At 43.0% G+C, this 25,881-nt stretch overlaps 1 protein-coding gene across 1 annotated transcript in view; it reads right to left on the reverse strand.

Moving 5' to 3' along the window:
* LOC124798914 (trissin receptor) overlaps positions 1-25,881 on the reverse strand; it is a 120,957-nt gene that overhangs the window by 42,198 nt on the left and 52,878 nt on the right. Inside the window, exon 4 of the mRNA XM_047262445.1 lies at positions 4,549-4,851. Within this exon, the coding sequence (XP_047118401.1) occupies positions 4,549-4,851 (303 nt within the window). The remainder of the gene's footprint in view (positions 1-4,548; positions 4,852-25,881) is intronic.

A 25,881-nucleotide genomic window follows, 5' to 3' on the forward strand; every position in this document is an offset into this window, starting at 1 on the left:
GCAGGACTGATTTGGTAAATTTTCAAGGGAGGCTGAATGCAGGTCAGTACGCTGCAAGATGGTAAACCCTGTTGTCATACACTTCATGACCAGGTTACCAGACTGCGTATCCCAACATCATAATGCAAGACCTCCGCGTTTAATTTCACATCACAGTCACCTTGAGAAACGTATGAATCTTAATTAACCCGTCAGGTCCATTGATTTGTAACCCACAGATCATGTCTGGGATACTTTGTATAATTCCTAACCAGCCTCCAAAACAAACGGTAGTCTTAATGAACTGGCCCTTAATGTGAAGACATTCGTTAAGATGCTATCGGAATTCTGTTTTCTTCCATGTAACAACGAATGTAGGAGTGTATTAGTGCTTGTCAAATGGATGGTGATGGACGAAGTTCCCAGTGGAAAGAAGGTTAAATCATGACGCACATCTATCATGTGACCGCACTGGTGCTTCGTGTTTTAAGTTTTTCCATTTACATAATTTTATATTGATGTCGATGTGAACAGAAAGCTAAAATTGTCAAAGAAAGTGATGTAGTACGCCAATTATCAATTCCGTGAAGTTTAATTTGGTAAAGATAGAACTCTAGAGAGCAGTCAGACACAACTTGCTTTGATATATTTCATCGTCAGGTCCCATAAATGAGATTTTTACGGTTTCGACTTATTACCAAATCATCTTTCGATGTTTTAAATACATTACGCAATAATTTATTAGCTGAACAGGCAAAGAGATGAAATAATCTGTATGAACTTGAGCACCACCGCGGAATAAGAGGCGCTCAAAAAGTAAACATATCTCACAATGTAAGGTACTGAAATCACCTGGATCTGGAGACATGTATGCAATGCAGCGTGTATGACTAGTGCAAGTACGGGAGGCGCACTCGCCGGTATATAACGAGGCAGGGAGTATTGTGGTATTACTGGAAAACCAGTAATAGCAGAATGGGTTCCTCAGTGACTTCGATCGCGGTCTGCTCATTGGATGTCACCTGACTAACAAATCAAACAGCCCACTTCAACCCTTCTTTTTATTTATTTAATCTCGACTGATTAGGGACATCAGACCCCCTCTTACACTGAACCAGAGTTTCGCTCATACAGTGTCTAGAACAACGTAGTTACCTAAGAAAAAAAGTATTAAAATGATCTGAGTGTCTGAATCGGCTGTGTGAGTGAATCAGTCTATGAATTAACGAAGTTGACAGTGGCTTTACTTGTACTACTACAAATTGACCTACTGATATTGATAATAATAATAATAATAATACAAATAATAACAATAACAATAATAAACCCCGTGGAGGCCCGGGAAAAGAATAGGCCTCCGGTATGTTCTGCCAGTCGCAAAAGGCGACGAAAAGAACAAACCACTAATAGGGCTAACCCCCCTTTTAGTGCGATTAGTTGGTTCAGGACAGAACTAATGAAGCCTCGGACAAGCGCTGTCATGGTCGGGGACGACACTTGAACGCTATGCCCATCCACAGTGGTAACACACTGCTAGCCGCATGGAAAATGATTTAAATCCAAATAGAGGTGTTTTTTTTGCATGATATGCTTCCTGCAACCACTATAGAAGGAAAACAAAGACAGAGGATGAGATGGTCAGATGAAGTTAAGCGACACCTCATGTTCTGTTATTACCAAGCAACAAACTTAGGAACCAACGCAACTGGATACAGATCACAAGTATACACAACATATATTACCAGATACACAGAATTAAAAATTTTTAACAGAACAACGACTAGCTGATTAGATCCGTATAATAATCAAAATAACAGGATACCCCAGTCAGAATTAGAAAACATCGAACAACAAGTACAACGAATACTGGAAAAAAATAATGTACAATCGAAGAAAATACAGTAACGGACTCAAACAACCCAGAGGAAACAAACTAAGAACATCACGCATCATATAAACTGTGGTGTCACCGCCAGACACCACACTTGCTAGGTGGTAGCCTTTAAATCGGCCGCGGTCGATTAGTATAAGTCGGACCCGCGTGTCGCCACGGTCAGTGATAGCAGACCGAGCGCCACCACACGGCAGGTCTAGAGAGACGTACTGGCACTCGCCCCAGTTGTACAGCCGACGTTCATCGCAAAGGTTCACTGACAACTACGCTCTCATTTGCCGAGACGATAGTTAGCATAGCCTTCAGCTACGTCATTTGCTACGACCTAGCAAGGCGCCGTATTCAATTGATATTTATTATGTGAAGCATGTATCATCAAGAGAGATGTTCTACAATTGTGGATTAAAGTTAAGTATTATATCAACTACGTACTTTATTTGCACTTCTCAAGATATTGCCCTGTTCCAGACCTCACGCCAGTCAGCGTGTAATTAAACGCGTGCATTTCGGCCTCCTCTAGAAACACAGTGTTGGCTCTTCTGCCAACACTACATAAACAATCAGAGGAAAACGAAATCTTAAGACAGCCACCAGAACAAGCACAAATAGAACACGAAGTGACACACATGTTAGATGTAGAAGAAAAATTTCAGCTGACCTATATAGAATACAAAGACACAAATACAGACATTAGACCATTCTTGCATAGACCACCAAATAACCCACAAGTCGAAACAACAATAACAACTATCAACACAATCATACACAACAAAATAAATGAAAATACAACTATGGAAGAGTTACAACTACTGGTTTATATAGGAGCACTCACTACACTAAATATACACACTAGGCAGAGATCAGAACCAACCAACACACAGAAGAAACTCACAAAACCAGCATGGAAACACAGGCTACAGATCAGAATAGAAAAACTGAGAAAAGACATCGGACAGTTAACACAATTTATAAGAAATGAAATATCAGACAAAAAACGAAAAAGGTTAGGTAAAATCTCACAACAAGAAGCGATAGAGGAATTAGATGAAAAGAAACACAAATTACAAGCATTGGCCAAACGACTTAGAAGATAAAAAAAAAGTGAAAATAGAAGGAAACAAAACGAAACATTCAACACAAACCAAAAGAAATTTTACCAGACAATAAATAACACACACATTAAAATAGACAATCCACCAAACATACCAGACATGGAACACTTCTGGAACAACATATGATCAAACCCAGTACAACATAACAGACATGCACGGTGGATAGAAGCAGAAACAGACACATACAAGATGATACCAGAAATGCCTGAAGTGATAATTTTGCAACATGAAGTCACCCGAGCAATTAATTCTATGCACAACTGGAAAGCCCCTGGAAAAGATAAAATAGCAAATTTCTGGCTAAATAAGTTCACCTCATGTGGCATCAGGATAAAGTTGACATTATATGGTTCAAATGGCTCTGAGCACTATGGGACTCAACTGCTGTGGTCATCAGTCCCCTAGAACTTAGAACTACTTAAACCTAACTAACCTAAGGACATCACCCACATCCATGCCCGAGGCAGGATTCGAACCTGCGACCGTAGCAGTCGCACGGTTCCGGACTGCGCGCCTAGAACCGCGAGACCACCGCGGCCGGCTTGACATTATACCAATTACACTATCAACCACAGGAGTCATACCACACAATATCCATCAGTACATCAACGCAATACTGCTACATCCATACATATATATACAACCACAGAAATTTCTGAGAAAGGTCTTGCAGAATAACATCACTGTAATCACTAATTGGAAGCATAACAGTTTGTACGAGATTATTTTGCATGAGAAGAGAAAGAGCTTCTTATATTTTTGTAGGGCACGGTGAGATGCTGGTGCCTTTTTGCATACTGCAGTTACATGCTCAGATAAATTTAAATTTTCATCTCTATTACTCCTACGCTTTTCGCTGCAGGAGAGAAGTTGATATTTGTCCCGTTTAGAATTAAAGACGATTGTTATCCTCTATTTTTGGCTATTTTTGAGCCGATAATGACCATCCAGTACCTCTTGGGGTTATTGGATTGGTTGAGTTTTAACCCTATGTTCTGTGCCCATTTTGATAGCGAACACTCGTCGGTTTTGATATTCTCGATAGATGTGTTGAGGTTTATAGGTTTTGCATTTAGTTACAATTGTAGGTCGTCAGAATACGTGTGGTATTTGCGGTAGGACAAGACTGACGACACACATTTACAGTACAAAGAAAAGAGTATAGGAACTAATACGAAACCGTGGGGGACACCTGTGACTTTATGGTGCTGGACATGGCGAACTGCTGACGATATGTTAGATATGAGCAAAACGTTTGCATTTCACTTGGCGAGAAATTTATATTGCTAAGATAAAGAACGAAGAAGTTCTCTGCATAACTGACGAAGAAAGGAACATATGGTGAGCACTAAAAAGAATAAGGTGCAGGATGATAGGACGTGTTTTGACATCAGGAAATAAACTCTATGGTACAAGATGGCGCTGCGAGGGGAAGAATAAGAAAAACATGAGAGAAAGGAAATGTACCTAGTCTGTGTAAGACAATACTTCGTCCGGTGCGCCAGATGGTGGCTACCATGGCGCTAAGGGCATAAGGTGTAGCAGCGGGCCTCACTCGCTCACCTTCCTCCTGCAGCTGGGCTGCCGTCGCGGGTCGACGTCCACCTCGACGTCCTCGAGTCCGCGGCTGCTGCGCCAGAGCGCGACGGCGATGCGCGAGTAGAGCGCCATCATGATGGCCAGCGGCAGCAGGTAGAGCAGCACGAACGTCAGCACGTCGAACAGCTGGCGGTTGTAGCGCGCGATGTTGGACAGGCAGTACACCTCTGGCGGGCCGCCGCTGAAGTTGAAGCGCACCGTCTGCATCCAGCCCAGCCGCGGCGCCGAGTACGCCGCCGACAGGAACCACACGGTAGACACCACCACCTGCGCCCGAACACTCGTGTCCGTCTGGGCTCTTCCTCGGGATTTTACCTGCTACCTTACATTCGTGCACCTCAGTTTTCACACACACTTTGTTTTTATAAGTATCCTCCACAAACTGCTAGAAGTCATTACTTTATTACTGTGCAACAAGTTACGACGTTGAGGTCGTTATCTGGCACAAATTTTATTACAACTTGCGATAAAATGCCTACAATTTTAAAACTGCAATCGATACTTATTTACCGTCGTGCATGCATACTGACCTAGGGTAAGGTACGACTTCTTCAAGATTGTAACTCACAAATAAGCTGGGGGTTGGGTTGTTTGGGGAAGGAGACCAGACAGCGAGGTCATCGGTCTCATCGGATTAGGGAAAGATGGGGAAGGAAATCGGCCGTGCCCTTTCAAAGGAACAATCTCGGCATTTGCCTGGAGCGATTTAGGGAAATCACGGAAAACCTAAATCAGGATGGCCGGACGCGGGATTGAACCGTCGTCCACAAATAAGCGTCAGAAGCTGCTATATATTATTCTTAATATTATTCGATATTATGTAAACTGATGGTGTTGGCGGGGGGGGGGGGGGAGGAAAGAGAGAGGAAAAGGCCGGCGTGTGTGACTACGGTCGCAGGTTCGAATCCTGCCTCGGGCATGGATGTGTGTGGTGTCCTTAGGTTAGTTAGGTTTAAGTAGTTCTAAGTTCTAGGGGACTGATGATCTCAGATGTTAAGTCCCATAGTGCTCAGAACCAGAACTTTATCTTTACTGACGTTGTATCCATTGAATTAGACTGCTGTTTCCCTTGAAGCTGATGAGTAATGTTTATTTGCACAAGTTGGCTACTAACTCAACTGCACCGGGTAATAAGTAAGCGAGGTTTTCTTCCACTGGCCTTTGGCGACCCACCGTCATATTGCTTACTAGGCAGTTGCGTTAAGTATTGCGCCGCCTGGACGCATGTGTTTATCGCAAATGCGCGGCCGGCCGCTGGGGCCAAGAGGCTCTAGGCGCTTCAGTCCGGAACCGCGCTGCTGCTACGGTCGCAGGTTCGAATCCTGCCTCGGGCATGGATGTGTGTGATGTCCTTGGGTAAGTTAAGTTTAAGTAGTTCTAAGTCTAGGGGACTGATGACCTGAGAAGTTAAGTCCTATAGTGCTCAGAGCCATTTGAACCATTTAGAGAGGAAAGGGAAAGAACTACTGATGTCAGCTGCATGTCCGAAAGAACAGACACAACTCATTAATATAACTGATTTGGCTCTATGGGCAATGAATCAACTACATTCAGTGAGGATGCACAACTACGTTCGACCTCCTGCGGGAATCTCAAAATAACGAGAATGGAGGACGTGGACGGGGACTGTGGATAGGTGGCGTTGGATGGGAATGTCAGTCGGCCGAGAGGCGTGCCGAGGCAGAACGCGCATTTGCTCAAAAATGGTTCAAATGGCTGAGCACTATGGGACTTAACTTCTCAGGTCATCAGTCCCCTAGACTTAGAACTACTTAAACCTAACTAACCCAAGGACATCACACACATCCATGCCCGAGGCAGGATTCGAATCTGCGACCGCAGCAGCAGCGCGGTTCCGAACTGAAGCGCCTAGAGCCGCTTGGCCACAGCGGCCGACCGCGCATTTGCGATACACACATGCATCCAGGCGGCGCAATACTTAACGCAACTGCCTAGTAAGCAGGAGATCTCTGGTTCGCATACTGGTCTGGCACACACTTTCAAAAAACGTTCAAATGTGTGTGAAATTTTATGGGACTTAATTGCAAAGGTGATCAGTCCCTAAGCTTACACAATACTTAACTGTAATTATCCTAAGGACAAACACACATACCCATGCCCGAGGGAGGACTCGAACCTCCGCCAGGACCAGCCGCACAGTCCATGACTGCAGCGCGGTAGACTGCTCGGCTAATCCCGCGCGGCGGCACACATTTTCACTCGTCGTTGTCGATTCCGCGTAAAGTCCCAATGCATCTGACGTCACTAGTTCCTGTCCTGTCTTGTCCCCCCCCCCCCCCCCCCCCCCCCCCCGCGTCAGCTTACATATTATGTATCAAGCCCGCACATTCCGTGTGACGTCTGTCCTTTTGGACACCACGCATTCATATAAGATACTATTCGAATGTGGGCAACTCCGGACCTTGTGCGAAAGCTGATTATGACGGCTTATTACTTTCCCGATACTACTTTATTCTTGCTCTCTGTTGGTCTTTTCTTTCTTCTTTACAAGCCTCTTCTCTTTTTATTTCCTTCTGGAAGCACTTAACTTTTCTTACCTTATCCTTGAGTTCATGTCTGTTTTCTGTGTGTGTGTGTGTGTGTGTGTGTGTGTGTGTGTGTGTGTATGTTATTCTCAACTCCTGTAGACCTTTCTGAATGTCTGTAAAGCGTCAGAAGAAACACGAAATTTGATTTTTTAGATTCTTGTCAAGGAAGTGGAAGTCTTTTCCTGTCAGTTCATTCATGTGCATTCTTTTTAAATGGCCTCAGAATGTAATCCTCCGCTTTCGCAATATTTTTGCATTTATAATTTATATCAAAATAAAATGACTGTGTTGCAATCGCGACGTTGTCGGGCCATATGCTAGGGCCACTTGCACGCATCATGATAAATAATTATATATAAATTTTAAAATTGAGAGAATGTGGGATTCAACACGTATTCTTTTATTTTTTTAATTTCTGGAGACTACGACCTCAAGGTCGATTAATAAAATAATAACCCTTAGCAGCTTATGATACAATAAAACGACTGTTATATAGCATTTCTTCTCGGTTAATGATGGGAACGAAGCCGTGTGACGGTTTGGAGCTATAAATAAATTAGCCCTTGGCTGCAAGGATTGTTTATTTCTTTCTTTAATACACGATCAATTTGGAGGACTGCCAGCCCTATCATCAGATACACCCTCTCACACAGCAAAACTTTCAAATTACCGCATCAGTGCATAAACAACATACATAAGCCGTGTACCGTACGTTACAAGCTGTCGAACCTACCGGTTATAAGATCAAAGTGCTTGTGCTTATGTCGCATTATTCATGAAAATTACTCATAGCCAAGACCCAATATTAAGACAATAATATTTTTTTCTTAGGTATGTCAATATATAAGGTTGGAAAATAATTTATATTTTAATTCTAAGCGGTTACAGTGAAATGTTTACACCTCCGCCTACAAGCATCAACTATATTTGGCGGTAAAAATAAATCTCTATGATAAAAACGAGTGCAGCATTCTGGAAGAGCATTGAGATATAATAAAATACTATTTCATGATGAATGGGCTACATAGTCAGATGTTAAAATTAGATGAATGTTCACTTGTGTAAAAGTAAAATGCTATATTAATAATTGCTAAAATCAATAGGGACTATTTTGTTTAATCCATGTTGTGATTATTCGTAGTCGTAGAGAAAAATTAATAAAATACATTCTGGAAATGGAAAAAAGAACACATTGACACCGGTGTGTCAGACCCACCATACTTGCTCCGGACACTGCGAGAGGGCTGTACAAGCAATGATCACACGCACGGCACAGCGGACACACCAGGAACCGCGGTGTTGGCCGTCGAATGGCGCTAGCTGCGCAGCATTTGTGCACCGCCGCCGTCAGTGTCAGCCAGTTTGCCGTGGCATACGGAGCTCCATCGCAGTCTTTAACACTGGTAGCATGCCGCGACAGCGTGGACGTGAACCGTATGTGCAGTTGACGGACTTTGAGCGAGGGGGTATAGTGGGCATGCGGGAGGCCGGGTGGACGTACCGCCGAATTGCTCAACACGTGGGGCGTGAGGTCTCCACAGTACATCGATGTTGTCGCCAGTGGTCGGCGGAAGGTGCACGTGCCCGTCGACCTGGGACCGGACCGCAGCGACGCACGGATGCACGCCAAGACCGTAGGATCCTACGCAGTGCTGTAGGGGACCGCACCGCCACTTCCCAGCAAATTAGGGACACTGTTGCTCCTGGGGTATCGGCGAGGACCATTCGCAACCGTCTCCATGAAGCTGGGCTACGGTCCCGCACACCGATAGGCCGTCTTCCGCTCACGCCCCAACATCGTGCAGCCCGCCTCCAGTGGTGTCGCGACAGGCGTGAATGGAGGGACGAATGGAGACGTGTCGTTTTCAGCGATGAGAGTCGCTTCTGCCTTGGTGCCAATGATGGTCGTATGCGTGTTTGGCGCCGTGCAGGTGAGCGCCACAATCAGGACTGCATACGACCGAGGCACACAGGGCCAACACCCGGCATCATGGTGTGGGGAGCGATCTCCTACACTGGCCGTACACCACTGGTGATCGTCGAGGGGACACTGAATAGTGCACGGTACATCCAAACCGTCATCGAACCCATCGTTCTACCATTCCTAGACCGGCAAGGGAACTTGCTGTTCCAACAGGACAATGCACGTCCGCATGTATCCCGTGCCACCCAACGTGCTCTAGAAGGTGTAAGTCAACTACCCTGGCCAGCAAGATCTCCGGATCTGTCTCCCATTGAGCATGTTTGGGACTGGATGAAGCGTCGTCTCACGCAGTCTGCACGTCCAGCACGAACGCTGGTCCAACTGAGGCGCCAGGTGGAAATGGCATGGCAAGCCGTTCCACAGGACTACATCCAGCATCTCTACGATAGTCTCCATGGGAGAATAGCAGCCTGCATTGCTGCGAAAGGTGGATATACACTGTACTAGTGCCGACATTGTGCATGCTCTGTTGCCTGTGTCTATGTGCCTGTGGTTCTGTCAGTGTGATCATGTGATGTATCTGACCCCAGGAATGTGTCAATAAAGTTTCCCCTTCCTGGGACAATGAATTCACGGTGTTCTTATTTCAATTTCCAGGAGTGTAGTATTCGTACTTTGTATGTTAAATGCTATCGTGAATTGCTGTTAGCTAATTTCATTTAAAGTAAGGCCCATTTACAGTGGAAATGTGTATACACACTCTATAAACAAAAACCGTTAATGCAGTTATAATCCTTAAATACAACCGTGTGCACATTATTCTCGAAGGGCAGCTGCATAAATAAAATTATATTCTGCATTGCCTAGGCTGCTTAGTCATGTGTTGATTGCATCAACTTGATGGGAGAGAATGATGGTTACTAGAATTAGTACGAACTAAATTTTTAAAGCGCTGTATAGATACCTTTTATTGTAACGTGTTCAATCTAGTCTGCCGTAGCTGGTTTTGTACTTAAATAACCATGAATGAGAAAGACACTACTGAGGTGTTAACATGGATATATTTCGGTTGCACTGATTACCCCGATGACGTGGCAAAACAGTAGAATTTGGTACCCACTGTACGGAAATATCCTTTATGCTATATTTGGCTTCTAACAAGACCGTCTGGCGAACCCGATAACTCATGAGGTACATACACCAGCCAAGTGAAGTAGCAGACACCACTACGAGTTACCATAAAGTCAATCCAACTTGGTTCTTCAATCGGAGTAGTCAAGAGTCTACGAAGATAAGTGACAAAGTACGTAATGTTAATAGCAGACAGTTTTTCCGAATATAACTAAGGGTGCAGTTTAGGGCGTCCGGTGCCGTGGTCACTGCAGGAGAAGTGACTCTTGATGAGTCCGTTGGGCATGAAGTGACAGATGCTGGCCCGGTGCTACTCTGTGTAGAGCCTCCAAAGAGACGCCAAGAAAACTCTCCTGATGATTCGGTGATCGTCTCACACTCAGACAAAATCAAGTTTCGCGTCGGAATAACTTCCAGTAGACTGGGTGGGACAGAGTGAATCAATAGTAGTGCTGTTGCGGTAATGTAATGCGTAGTGACTCTGGGTAGCTATACTTTGTTTTTGTTGGATAGTTTGGATTCTGAGTGGCGAAGCACGAGATGTTCCAGGAATACCACGCCGTATTTTCCATACTAAACAACACAGTTCAAAGCGACATATCATATCCCTGATAACTAGGTGTGACGGGTTCAGTGGTGGGTTCTTAAGGTCTTGCGTATATTTTTAAGACCGCATAAAGATTTTATGACTTCATTGTTTTAATATTTGTCACTGTTCTGCTTTGTATCATAAAAATTAAATTAGTTATGGAGACTAAGGATTATTTTGTAGCGGCAGCGAATAATTATGTGTAGTGGTTTACCACGTTTCAGTTGCCCCCAGATAATACCTTCCAGATACACTATATTACAAAAAGAAATAAATTTCCTATGTGAGTCCACAACCTTGGTGGTTATTTTGCGTCTAAAGCCGTCTAGATCTCATAATACATGTCTTCATTTACAACGCCGTTTCGGTTCTTGCTCTCATCAGATCAAAAATTAGAACTTATAGACAAGGTCCAGTATATTAATAAAATCTGTGCCTAACCGGAGTGTCAAGTTTCCAGTTGCCCATTAATTAGTGTGAAGTATGGTGCAACACAGAAAACTACTTCGCTGTAATGTACGTTTTCTGAGAAAAAAATAACCACAAAATAACGTTCTCTATCAGGAGACGCTCCATAAAATTGTCTACGGAGATTAAAGAACTACTAAAATCCAGGTAGTTTAAAAAAATTGTTACGGCATACCTCTTAAATAATACATACTGCACATAAAAGAGCACTTAGAGAGCATAGAACATCATACATTAATAATAAAAGTCATTGGCATTCTACACTATGCAATCAAAATACATTAAAACTTACAATCAAATCTTATATCCAAGGTCTGTAACATAATATACTAACCACCTTCGATTTTCCTAAGCTCAGCATCTCGTATATATGTCGAGGGATGTTAACTCAATTTCTCAGACGGATAGATGGTAAACCACAAAGAAAACGTTATATGACAGGAACAACTTCATGGTCCTAATGTTGGCCACAAATGTGTGCATGCAGTGTGTGCGATATACTGTGCGTGCACAGCCGTTTAATATGATAAGCATTATGAATAGTGTGCCAGCATTTTTTTGAGATTATTGATTAACTTATTTGTGAATACGGGTATGTAAATACAAAAATCATCGTACGCAACATATAACTGTCCGAAGTAGTGTGAAATCTAGTAACGGCGTTGCAAGGTAAGTTGTGCTGCGAAGTAATTAAAAAATTTTCGGTACGTTCAACCCTTTCCAAGTTAATTAGCATTGCAGTTAGGAAATCAGGCTGTTGCACACGAAAATTCAAGCGACACTCTAGAGAATATGTCTCCCATTTCCTAAAACCGAACGAAAGACAGATATAAAAATTGCACATGGGACTGTAATAAGGACCGGACCCAAGCCAAAGGTCAAGCAGTCCTGTGCGCTGTCACCTACGCTATTGGGACAACTGACACTAGTTGTACTTGGTGCACCGCTTGAATTTGCGCGTGCAACTGCCTGGTTGGTTAACTTCAACGCTAATTAACTCGGAAAAGAGGCAACGTGTAGAATTATTTTCTTTAAAATTATTTTTCAGCAAACATACCCTGCAAAAACCTTACAATCTTTCCAGACTGTTTCCGACCATCCTACCTAGAGAATATGTGGACGAATAAACTAAATAGCCAACAACACATTGTAATGTTTTATGTTGTTGCAAAATCATTTCAAAATTCGGCTTATTTAAAATCTAGAGTAATAAACTAACCTGGCTCAATTTCTTTGTCTATGCATTACAGCTTGAGAGTTAACGCTTATAGGTTGCCTATGACACAGACAAAGGTGCGATGTTTTCTATGTACTTCGGGCTTTTCTGTAGGTCACTTTGTTGTAGTATGTTAGCTTCACACAACACGCGAGAACTGGACTACTGAACAAGAACACCATCGACTCGTAGCTGTAAACGGGTCACGCCTTGCCGGGGAAGCTGTGGCACTGCTTGCGTGGCGGAACGACTGCTGACTTCAGAGCCAGTGTTAAGCTTGTTCCGGAGGAATCTAATATCCTCAGGCACGAATGCCCTGGCCGCGCGGAACTGTAAACACAGAGTGGCTTTCGCGACGCGCTGCGAAACAAGTGCCGAGCTTGCATGTGTGGACTACTTTCAAAGGAATCTAATACGCTCTAGGCACGAAAACCCACTGAATGTGAAGTCGTCTGCGGGTAACAGATTGCGAGACGAAGCTCTGTGTCTGTTGCGGTGACAATCTCATACATTATATTGATTTTTTCAGATTAATATTATATCAAGCTCAACTAAATTGATATTTTCAGTTTGTGAGAAAGTAAACTCGAGGGATTTTCTCAAATCTTAGACAAGATAGAATGATTTCCAGGTTCCGTGATCTACCTAAGCTTATGACAGGTCACATGAACACGAGTCCCCGCTAATAATGTACTTGCCTAAATCTACAACTCTTGTGGATATACATACTTGCGGTCACTAGCTGTTCAGAGTTCCAGTTTTCTTTTCTGTTTGGCGTTTTCTTAGCTTTAAAAATAATCAGCAAAACTATGATTATTTTTCCACTGTCGTTCAGTAAAAAAAAAAAAGAAAGAACGCAAGTGAAAATACCGAGATATCTCGTGCTAGTAAAAACAATGCAGCGCCACCTTGAAAAAGATACACAACTATAGTTGTCAAACCGTGTGCTTGCTACAACCTCCGATATCGTGTTGAGACTCATCACAAGTATCTAATTCCATTCGAGGCACTTATTTTATGCTGGTAGTTTGTGACGTCATTTCCTAGGTATCAGGCACGCCACATGTCAGAATTTTGATGTGCCTCATGAATCAAATTAATATTGAACTGGTTTCAGTATACTGTGGTTTTACAACTTGTTTTATGTCGGAATCAGTCCTTTGTTAAGCCTATGTAACTTCTACCAGGATATGACTTCAGCTAAAGTCTTCTCTGAACTGTCGCAACAAACTGTAATATACCTTTCCCAGAGCTGAAGTGGCAGTATGAGCACGTTCCGAAAGAAAACAAATAGGAAAAGAAATTAAGTTTTATATAATTGTAAGTTAAACTGATAACCAATTATGTGAATAATTCATTTCACCTAAATGATATTTGGAATTCCTTTCTGATAACTTGTTCTCTTCGCATACAGATTGTAGGGAGTAGAAGGGCTAAAATACGTAGAAACGAAAACTACTATAAGAATACGTAAATAAAAATAAAACCGAATTTTATTGTAAAATATGTATAAAAGACTACCTGTACAAAATCTGCTTTCATTTTCGTAAGCTGCTGACGAAACGCAAAGTATTACGTGTGTTATTGACGTATTTCTACCGACATCAATACATGTGTTTTAATTACTATTTATTAATTAAAATGTTGATTTTAAGTAAGACTAGTTGTGTGAATCGAATTATTTTAAAATCATACTTCGGCTGAAATATCTTAATTGCTTCGAAAACCAATATTAAGACGAGCAGTGGTCTCATATCATACTACGCAGGGTTAGTTCAGGGAAACCACCGCGATAAAATCAATTATGTCACATAGAATGTTAGGTATTTCTGACTTTGAATACATCTTAGAGAAGAGAGAAACCAAATATGATGACTGGAAGCTTACGAAAAAATCTGATAAAGGAAGGATAATTTCAAGAAATTTATATTTACTCACTATATGCACTTTCCTAAGCTTAGTTCACATTTGTGTCCAATTCTCAGTGCTCACAATGCATGGATTCTCTGCCAGTAATCTTCGAGTCTGGACTGAGCATATCATTTCAGGCTTTCCGTATTGCTTCCTTCGCCTGAAATTGTCCTGGTCCGATCATTAATGTGTTGTTACACAAAATTTCCGCCAGCACGTATACAGATTCCACGACATCTTTTCGTGGAGCATGGCGACATTAGAGAATCTGTGCCTGAGAACAGTGACTTTTTTTCGGCTTAACTCTTTACTGTCTTTCTTATGCTATTGCAACACAGTGTCTTACCAACGTTGTTACTGACTTGCAACAGTAAAAGCTCCATACACATATAATACAACGAAGACCTCACAGTCTGATAAACCAGATGCTGTGCAGCACCAGATTTGCACACGTTCAAATATTTACACTTGCTCACTGGATCTAATTCCCATTCGACTGCCTCGCATGAAAACTCCTTCGTAAGTTATAAACTGAACTGTAAGTAATAAAAGTTTCTTCTGTTGTAACATTTAGTTTATACTCGTACTTTACAAAGGAGATTTCATCTGAAGCAATCGGTTGGGAATAGATCGAGCGGTCAAGTGTCGTAAATATTGGAATTTGTGAAGACTAGGGTCCATATGTGAAAAAAGAAATGATCAAACTTCGCATTTTAAAGTGTGAGATCTTCTTCTTATTATCTCTTAATTTTTCACTTTACTTCGAGTTTCATCCTGTAGGAAATTGGTGGGAATAGCTCTGTCTGTGCTGAGCCATAGGACTGGAATGGCATAGAGTGATATTTTCTTTATTTTGGGGTATTATCATGTCGGAAAGTGCTTACCAATTTTTTTTGTGCATGTTTACACGTTGAAATGTGGAGACCAACTCACGTAATTCACATCGCCGCCACAAGAGGACGATAGAATTTGTGACATCATAGGAGAAAAATTGGCAGAAACCAATAGGAGCGCTTGTACAGAGGGAAAAACCTAGTCAGCAAATAAAGACTCGTTAGGTTTTGTTGTCGTACAGAATGCAGGAGAAACAGAAACCGGTCCTTCCTCCTCCAGGAATGTAGTGCTCACCAGTTCTCCCCAGAAAAAAACTATCGTCGGCTACATCAAAACTGTCACAAAATCCTTTGGTACAGTGGCCGTTCACAGAATCAATGTTCCAGGAAAGTCGGAGTTCATATATGTGAGAAACTCGGTTTATTACACATTAAACTACCTAGTTTCAACTACTTTTCAAGGTCGCCCAACTATACACTTCCCCATCCAAAAGACATATGTGTAGATCATTGATCATTCTATATAGAAGATTTAGTTCGATTTTTGCTGGAGAGTAGTTCTAGCCAGTCTTCTCAATGACTATGGGATGGAGAGAGGATATTTTCCCTATTAGTCTGGCACTAGAGTGTTGTCCGAGCCAGTCTAGCCAGTAGCCCTGTGTGGGAACGACAGGTAGCAAAAATAGGACAGCAAATTATTACTGAAGTGCAGGTGAGTAGCATACTGCTAATGTACAGGTGAACAGCTGCTGGTAGGGACATAAGAATGGATATTTGGACAGCGGCCTAATTGCCCAGTGCTGCTATTTTTTTCTTCATTATTATTTCAATTCCCTCTCAATGGGTTCGGGCTGGTGTCAGACAAAAACCACTCTTCAGCCAGAGGTTACAAAAACTGAGTTTAAAGATGGTTAAAACATATAAAAGGTGACAATAATAGTTGATTCTGTAAAACACACACAGGTGGACGATAGTGACGATTTTTATATAAAAACAAGTGACAGTAGACGAGTATTTGTAAAATACGCATAGATGAAAATACTAAAAGTTTTTAAAACTAGTTTGACGGTTTTACACTACACTTATATTATAACCACTCTTGAATGTGAATGATGCCGTGGTGTAATGGTGATGCTAGGTGAAACACAAAAAATCAGAAGGTGTGATGAGGGGTGTTGCTACGTGGTCCTGTAGAACCACAGGTAGCGACTAGAAATAAGCAAGGTGGATGAAGGGGAAGGAGAAAATTGGAGGACGGTGTGAATAAAGTGTTGTGATTGGGACTGAAAAGACGTGTCCATCTCGGGACGAATTTCACGGTGGGGAGTGGGAGTCTTTAAAAATTCCGGTGGGAGTGGACAAATAAAGCATGGGGGTGCATAGAATGTCGAATATGGACGTAATGGCGCAGGAGGGTATCTGGACTGGTTTAGTGTGTGGGTGTGCTGCTATAAACCTATGTTCCTGTACGTAGAAGCCTCGTAGCAAAATGGCTCTGAGCACTATGGGAGTCAACTACTGTGGTCATCAGTCCCCTAGAACTTAGAACTACTTAAACCTAACTAACCTAAGGACATCACACACATCCATGCCCGAGGCAGGATTCGAACCTGCGACCGTAGCAGTCGCACGGTTCCGGACTGCGCGCCTAGAACCGCGAGACCACCGCGGCCTGCCCTCGTAGCAAGAACATTGCGTAGCTATTTACGAGTGCCGATTCACGAGTAGCGAGTTGCATCATAGCCGACAGCAACATGGGAAATACATTGTACAATATTTTTTATGAGTCTAGTGTTCATTATCTTACATGGATCCTGCATCTCAAGACGAAAAAACTTGCCAGTCACGTCCAGTCTATTCAAGCGCATCTACCGAGTGTAGTGTGTTCCTGAAGAGCCGACTGGCCAGAGCCTTCTTTGCACCTGAGTTGCAGCTTCCTGCGGCCAATGCCACGTGACTACACCAGCTACAGGCCGTGGACGGCGATGCTAACTGCTAGTACACTGTTAGCCCCGATATTGACTCCCCAGTTTAAAAAACCCGCTTTACACAATCCGAGACAGGGATGTTGCTGTCCGTACATATCGAATCTCGCACGCGAAATGTAGATTCCTCCCTTCTATACGTGCGCTTACCGAAGACATGTGATATCGGAGCATGCACGCGTTTCCAAATCTTGTTGATTCTTACTGAGAAAATTCCTTACAACAGCAAGGCATAGGCTATAGTTCCTCTTTCTCTCACTGGCTAAAAAAATATCTGTTGTTATCAGTTCAATATCTGTTACGTCTTGCATCACGGAAATAGAATACTAAACTCAGTTTGGCCAAATAATTGAGTGCTAAGAGCATGCTCTACTTCTGGCAGGGGATACTTCCTAAAAAAAAAAAGAAAAAAAACGTTCTAATGGCTCTAAGCACTACAGGACTAACAGGTCGTAAGTTCCCTGGACTTAGAACTACTTAAACTTAACAAACCTAACGACGTCACACACATACATGCCCGAGGCAGGATTCGAACGTGCGATCGTAGCAGCAGCGCTGTTCCGGACTGAAGCGCCTATAACCGCTCGGCCACAGCGGCAGGCGATACCTCCGCACTTTAGAACTCGACATCTACATCTACATACATACTCCGCAATCCACCACACGGTGCGTGGCGGAGGGTACCTCGTACCACAACTAGCATCTTCTCTCCCTGTTCCACTCCCAATCAGAACGAGGGAAAAATTACTGCCTATATGCCTCTGTACGAACCCTAATCTTTCTTATCTTATCTTTGTGGTCTTTCCGCGAAATATAAGTTGGCGGCAGTAAAATTGTACTGCAGTTAGCCTCAAATGCTGGTTCTCTAAATTTCCTCAGTAGCGATTCACGACAAGAACGCCTCCTTTCTTCCAGAGACTCCCACCCTTATTCCTGAAGCATTTCCGTAACACTCGCGTGATGATCAAACCTACCAGTAACAAATCTAGCAGCCCGCCTCTGAATTGCTTCTATGTCCTCCCTCAATCCGACCTGAGGGATCCAAAACGCTCGAGCAGTACTCAAGAATAGGCCGTATTAGTGTTTTATAAGCGGTCTCCTTTACAGATGAAGCACATCTCCCCAAAATTCTACTAATGGACCGAAGTCGACTATCCGCCTTCCCCACAACTGCCATTACATGCTTGTCCCACTTCATATCGCTCTCTAATGTGACGCCCAAATATTTAATCAACGTGACTGTGTCAAGCGCTACAGTACTAATGGAGTATTCAAACATTACGGTATTCTTTTTCCTTTTCATCTGCATTAATTTACATTTATCTATATTTAGAGTTAGCTGTCATTCTTTACACAAATCACAAGTCCTGTCCAAGTCTCTTAGGTAGTCTTGCGCCTCGTCACCTATGAAGACTCTTAAGGCACCCAAGTGGCAGCGCAGAGGGGTTGTAACTATCAGGTTAATACTACGTATCACTTTGTAAATTAGGTAATATAGGTATTTATTACGATGGCCATCTCTCACTGTGTAAGTGGGAAGACTGAAATGTCGTTAAAAAAACGAAAACACGCCTGATTATCGCTCCAACTAGCAAATCATATCCGCGACACTGTCGCCCTCCCTTCCAGCCGTTCGGTGGCATGCCATTGATATCAAACTGATTGACTAGTAAGTTAAGTTTTTCATGACAGTCGCTTTACCTGGAGAGTAATTATTTCCTGCAGCCAGACTAGACTCGCCAGGTAACTCATCAGATTCCCTGAAGAGAAGGCAATCTTCTTTTCGAGGAACGCTATTGAGAAAATTTAGAGACTGTCATTTAAAGCTGACTCCAGCATTGTTATATGGCCATCAACGTACATTTCGCGTAGGGATCATGAAGATGAGACACGAGAAATAACCTCTCATGTGGAGGCGTACAGACAGTCTTTTTTTTCCCTCGCTCTGTTTGCGAGAGGGATAGAAAAGGAAATGACCATTAGTGGTACATGGTACCCTCCGTCACGCACCGTAGATGGCTTGCGAGGTATGCATATTGAGGTAGATGTAAATTTGGTCCACCTATTAATATGTGAGTCCATCCTTTCATACGCACACAAAGCTCACGGAAGAATGTTGTCTCTTATTTATTGAGGAAACAATAGAAGGAAATCCTGCTGCTGATTCTTTCTTAATAAAATTATTCATATTAGCCTCTTTTTATTGGCCAAGGAAGTCTTATTGCTGCTCCCTTAAGATTCTGGAAGACGTAGGTAGTATTTCCTACAGATTTTTTCGTTACATATTTGAATGGAGTATGCCGACCTATACGATCCTAGCAGCATCTATATGATCATTCCTCTTCGCGGACCAGCCAAGTAACAAGAAATAATATGTACTCACACGATTAGTGGGCAGCAACTGTGCATTACTGAGCTGTTAGCGGTACATATCATTTAAACACAAATGGATCTACGCGTGTTAATGTCTGGATAGCAGCAGACAATGACTTCAGAGTTATAGTGAAAGTTGAGAACGTATGGCGAGGAACGAAGGTGAGGCTCGTTCAAATAGAGTGGGAGAGAAATAAAAGGTTCAAAAGGCTCTGAGCACTATGGGACTTAACATCTGTGGTCATCAGTCCCCTAGAACTTAGAACTACTTAAACCTAACTAACCTAAGGACATCACACACATCCATGCCCGAGGCAGGATTCGAACCTGCGAACCTGCGACCGTAGGTTCCAGACTGAAGCGCCTAGAACCGCACGGCCACACCGGCCGACCCGAATGGGAGAAGCTGGACTGTTCGAGTTTGGACCTGTCTAAATGGTAGTGATAAGTACATTTCAAAAACCAGTGTGGTATATATATGGAGTGGAAGACTATAGTTTTAAGGGAACATTAGTTAATTATGGAAGAGAGAACCACACACATCAACACTACACTTAAACAGTCGTGACGGCCATTTGGGATCGATGTTACACGCATCTCATTCCACTGCACCGCTGAATTACTGGATTTTTTTTTTTTTGTAAGCAAATTATATCTCGGAATCAGGAGGTACTCTGTAAGCGTGTTACAGCACGGAAGACTGCTGTTGTAAAGGAACATCTGCTAGTTGTGGGAGGGAGCACTACACACACAGTATCACTTTACTTAAATAGCGTTGACTTACGTTCGGGGACAGTATTTCGTAAATTATTGTTTTTGTGTGTTTTTAATTCTACATTTATTGCATCCGAAACCTATTGGGGTAGGTACACCATCTTGAATTGAACTTTCGTTGGTCTTAGGATAATTCAGTGACATAAATCACAAGTACCACATCTCTCCTCAATACTGCTGTTGTCGTAAGCAAGACAACATCACAGATCTGCTCTCGTTCCACTGCAGCACATACCGTTTCCTCGAGGCCAGCTACGTTCATGATACTTTAATGCTTCAGGAACACGCTTTGCGATGACTCTCGAGCTGTTAATTTTAACGCAGCAACACCAAGTATAATGAGTAACGATGCACTAACGTGATGCTGTCAGAGGTGGGAATGCCGAGAGAGAATATGCCGCACTTAACTATCAACTGCCACTCGAAATATAAGTCAGTTTTCCGCACAGCTTCTCCCGCTCTATCTGAACGAGCCTCACCGTCGAACCTCGCCACACATAAAAAGCTTCCACTCTAAATTTGAGGTCACTATCAGCTGCTATTCAGACATTAAATCGTATAGACCCGTTTGTGATTGAAAGATGCGTACTAATTAACAGTAACATCGATTTGACATTTGACAATTGCTGTCCGCTAATCACGTGAGCTCCACCATGAAATACAGTGGCTTGCGGCCTATTTGTTTTATATGTAGGGTGTTCGCAGATGATAGAGTTGTCTACAAGCAGGCGGAAAGACGTATGGTGGGGCTGGTAGTTGACTCGAACGTAACTAAATCTGTTGCACATTTATAGGACTAGAAATTCCGTACACTGCCATCCGAAGTGTCAAGCGTAGGAAAATGCCTATCAGTAAGCACGTTGTAAGCAGGCTGTCTAGGTTCTTATGTTGGTAACGCCACGTAGTGCTCTGTATGAAAATCGCTGACTGCCCTGTGTGCAGTCTGTGGCTGGTTGGACTCATTGTTGGAATATTCGCTTGTGTAGTGTTGGGCAGTTGGATGTGAACAGCGCACAGAATTGGGCAGTTGGATGTGACCCGCCAGCGGTGGTGGATGTGGAGAGAGATATGCCAGAGTTCTGGTTGACTGAGAACTATGGGACTGGGACTTAACACCAGAGTTTTGAGAGGTTACTATAAGTGGACGATCTGGACTTGTGCCAGCCAGAAAAAGGAAATTTGTAAAGATGGATGTCATGAAATGATATATATATATATATATATATATATATATATATATATATATATATATATATATATATATATATAACTTTTGAACACTATTAAGGTAAATACATTGTTTGTTATCTATCAAAACCTTTCATTAGTTAAGAATCTTTTATTTAGCTGGCAGTATTGGCGCTCGCTGTGTTGCAGTAGTGCGAGTAACGAAGATTTTTGTGTGGTAAGTGATTCATGAAAGGTATAGGTTATTGTAAGTTAGGGCCATTCTTTTATAGGAATTATTGAAAGTCATATTGGGTTGCGCTAAAAAAATGTGTCAGTTTAGTGATGACCGGAATAAGTACAGAGAAAACTGTCTGAGTATGTTGAGTTTTGCCCAGCTGTTTGAAAATGAAATAACGTAAGAGTTTCTCCAGCACTGCCGTTCTCAGTTTTCATAAGGGACGTTTCAACTTGTCGGGGTCAGATTCATTTGATGGAATCTTAGAGGATTGTGGACTGACAAAAGAATGTATCAGGTTCAAATTCATTTGCATGGATTTTTAAGGGGATGCAATCCATTCACTAAGAAGCGACAGTGCAGGAGGCGAGCGGCCGTGCCTCTCCAGGGGAATGTGGCACTACAATTATGATCGAGGTGTAAGAGGCACTAAGATGACTGTTATTGCTGGAGGAAACACCGCACTGATTTGGTCTGGCTTGTACTTGTCGGTTAATTGGCTCTCGATGTTCGATAGTCGGATAAGCAGTTAGGTACTTGGTTTGCTTCTAAATAAATAACTACATTACTCATATGTGGATATACTCTGTTCTAGACGGAATACGCTATCATGGTCCGTCTATTCCCGAAGAGAGCGTGAGGGAAAAATGAACAATGCTCTGTGATACTTAGTATTGTATTATGGAGATACATCCAAACTGAAAAATTGTTTCTCATGAAACATTATGCTGTCAACGAAGACTGATATCATTATGCCATCGCATATCTAGCGTAGTGATCATGGAACACGATAAAGGAAATTAGGACACGCATAGGAGCATATTTATAGGTAATCATTCGATCTCGATGAATTGTAGTTGTATCAGATACCCTCGTACAGTAAAGGTGCAGCAGGAAGACTTTCTTGGGCATTAAAAAATCATATATCTGGCATAGCGATCACAGAGGAGATTAGGGTACAGACTGAGGCATATAGACATTCATTTTTACTATATCATTAAGCATTCATTTTTACTATATCATTAAGCATTTAACTAGAAAGGGAACGAAGAAATCGATAATACTGATACGACATAATAACGCTGTGATGTACTCCACAGCATGTAGTGGGTCTTGGAATACGTATTTAAATGTAGGATCCTGTATACAGAAGAGTTGCAACTCTTGAGGATTGGTGGCCGTTGGAGCTGCATGCAGATAAATGTCGCTGTTGAATCTGAAATACCCAAAGAGACGTGCTATTGTTCTACTGCGTCATTGGCTGCAAATCACTAGAAGCAGTACCAATCGCAATAAATATCTGGATGCGAGCATCCACATGGTGGTGAATTTCTCCCTGAAAGATAGTGCTATTTTTTCTCGTTGCGATAGCTCTCTACGTAGCCAATGACGGGTAGAGAGCTAGACACCCTTCTAAGTAATGGAAAATTGCTATCACAACGCCATGAGATTTCTAGAGAATAAACATGAGCCTGTGAATTGGTGTCTATCGCTATATATCCGAAGATTGGAAGGTCCGTGTGAATATAGGGGGTAAGCGATACTTTGACAAAAGCGAAGCTGAGAGTTCATCTCTTAACCGCTTTTTCTAATCGTTGTGAGCAAACATATTACTCCTTCTCATATACGTCTTGTGAAGTGACTGCAATGGGAAAGATAGGTGCTGTACCTCAGTTGTCGACGAACTGATGGATGAGATTTAAAAATGTCACTAAACCCGCCCAAAGATGTAAACAACCATGCATGAGCAACACCTATTAGACGGAGGGGATCTGACAGCCGATCCGTTCCAGTCATTCCACCAGGAAGGAGGTGTTGTTTGTAGTTCTGCCATGCCTAGACAGTCAATACCGAAGTTCGATCGCGTCCGCATTGTTACTCTGTGCCAGGAAGAGCTCTCAACAAGGGAAGCGTCGAGGCGTCTCGGAGTGAACCAAAGCGATGTTGTTCGGACATGGAGGAGATACAGAGAGACGGGAACTGTGGATGACATGCCTCGCCCAGACCGCCCAAGGGCTACTACTGCCGTGGATGGCCGCTACCTACGGATGATGGCTCGGAGGAACCCTGACAGCAACGCCACCATGTTGAATAATGCTTTTCATGCAGCCATAGAACGTCGTGTTACGATTCAAACTGTGCGCAATAGCCTGCATGATGCGTAAATTGACTCCCGACGTCCACGGCGAGGTCCTCTTAGCAACCACGACACTACGCAGCGCGGTGCAGATGGGAACAACAACGTGTCGCAGGGACCGCTCAGGACTGACATAACGTTCTGTTCATCGATAAGTGTCGCATATGCCTTCAACCAGACAATCGTCAGAGTCCTGTTCGGAGGCAACAAAGTCAGGCTGAACACCGTAGACACACTGTCCAGCGACTGCATCAAGATAGAGGTTCTCTGCTGTTTTGGGGTGGCGTTATGTGGGGCCAACGTACACCGCTGTAGGTCATGGAAAGCACCGAATGGCTGTACGAGACGTGAATGCCATTCTCCGACCGATAGTGCAACCATAACGGGAGTATATTGGCGAGGCAATTGTCTTCATGGATGACAACTCGCGCCCCATCGTGCACATGTTGTGAATGACTTCCTTTAGGATAACGACATTGCTTGACAAGAGTGACCAGCAAATTCTCCAAACATGAACCCTATGGAACATGCCTGGGATAGATTGAAAAGGGCTGTTTATGGACGACGTGACCCATCAACCACTCTGAGCGATCTACGCCGAATCGCCATTGAGGAATGGGACACTCTGGACAGACAGTGCCTTGATGAACTTGTGGACAGTATTCCACGACGAATACAGGCATGCTTTAATGGAAGAGGACGCGGTACTGGGTATTAGAGGTACTGGTGTATACAGAAATCTTGACCACCACCTCTGAAGGTCTCGCTATATGGTGGTAAAACATGCAATTTGTGGTTTTCATGAGCAATAAAAAGGGCGGAAATGGTGTTTATGTTGATATTCTTCCAATTATCTCTATAGGTTCTGGAACTCTCGGAACCGAGGTGATGCGAAACTTTTTTGACGTGTGTAATAATTTTCCCTTTCTCAAAATAGCTCAATACAATGGGCTTCCCCATATGCAACCGATACCTTAGATAGGGTGATCCTCCCTCTTTGTCTGTTCCGCTTAACATACTTTTGTTACCGTGTCACATGCCCGCATCGCCACCAGGCGTCATCCAAAGTCGCAGTGAGCAGTGATCATGTTGTGGCTTATCAGTGTAGGTATACAAATGTAGCTTCAACTTAACTCGCAAAATTAACCAAAATGCCCAAAATTACAAAAACATAACCTCAGGAAATGAAGGCCGTATGCAGCACTGCCAGTGAATCATGCATTATCGCGTAGAGTCATGTAGTCTTTGTAATCATTTGACCCTCACTTTTAAGAGTACTGACGATTATTGATAGTGATTGCTTGTTATACACTGATTGATAATTGGTTAGTAACAACAGATACTTGATAAGGAACAATCGTCAGTGCATGCGGAACAACCGACAATTGCTACGGAACAGGCGACTAGTGACAGTAAAAGCACATGCAGAGAGCGAGGCGAGTTCACTATAGCGAAGCCTGTACACTGGCGCGCCTCCCTGTGCGCGTTCGACAGTTAATGAAATATGGTGTTCGATGAAAGTTGTTGTGGAACCTATTAGTGTGTGATTCCGTATTGTAGCCAGTATGGCTGCGAGACATCATTTCGTTGCTTACGATACTAGACGACTATTTGGACGACCTGAAGCCGGTCAAAGTGTCCCTGCTACTGCCGCAGTAATGGTTATATCCAAATTGTCATCTCGAGAGTTAAAAAGGCTACTGAAGGTGGAAATGTGGGATGGTTGCTACTGGTACACCAGTCGTTGGCAGAACCATTTCGTGGCGATCATATCAGGCTGATTTGTATGCTCTCAAGTCTGTTAAACGCATCTCACTTAAAGCACTCCACCAGAGAGAAAGAGTTCGTTGGTGTAGGGAGCACGTTGGATGGGTTCAGCAGCAATGGTTTGAAGTTCTCTGAAGAATCCCGCAACACTGCGTCAAGCGATTCTGGTCGGTGAGCCCTGGTGGTTTTCTCCCAATGTATCGAATTCATACGATCTTTGACTAATATGTTGCCG

Source organism: Schistocerca piceifrons, chromosome 5 (assembly GCF_021461385.2).
Source record: "Schistocerca piceifrons isolate TAMUIC-IGC-003096 chromosome 5, iqSchPice1.1, whole genome shotgun sequence".
In the NCBI taxonomy this organism is placed as follows: Eukaryota; Metazoa; Arthropoda; class Insecta; order Orthoptera; family Acrididae; genus Schistocerca; species Schistocerca piceifrons.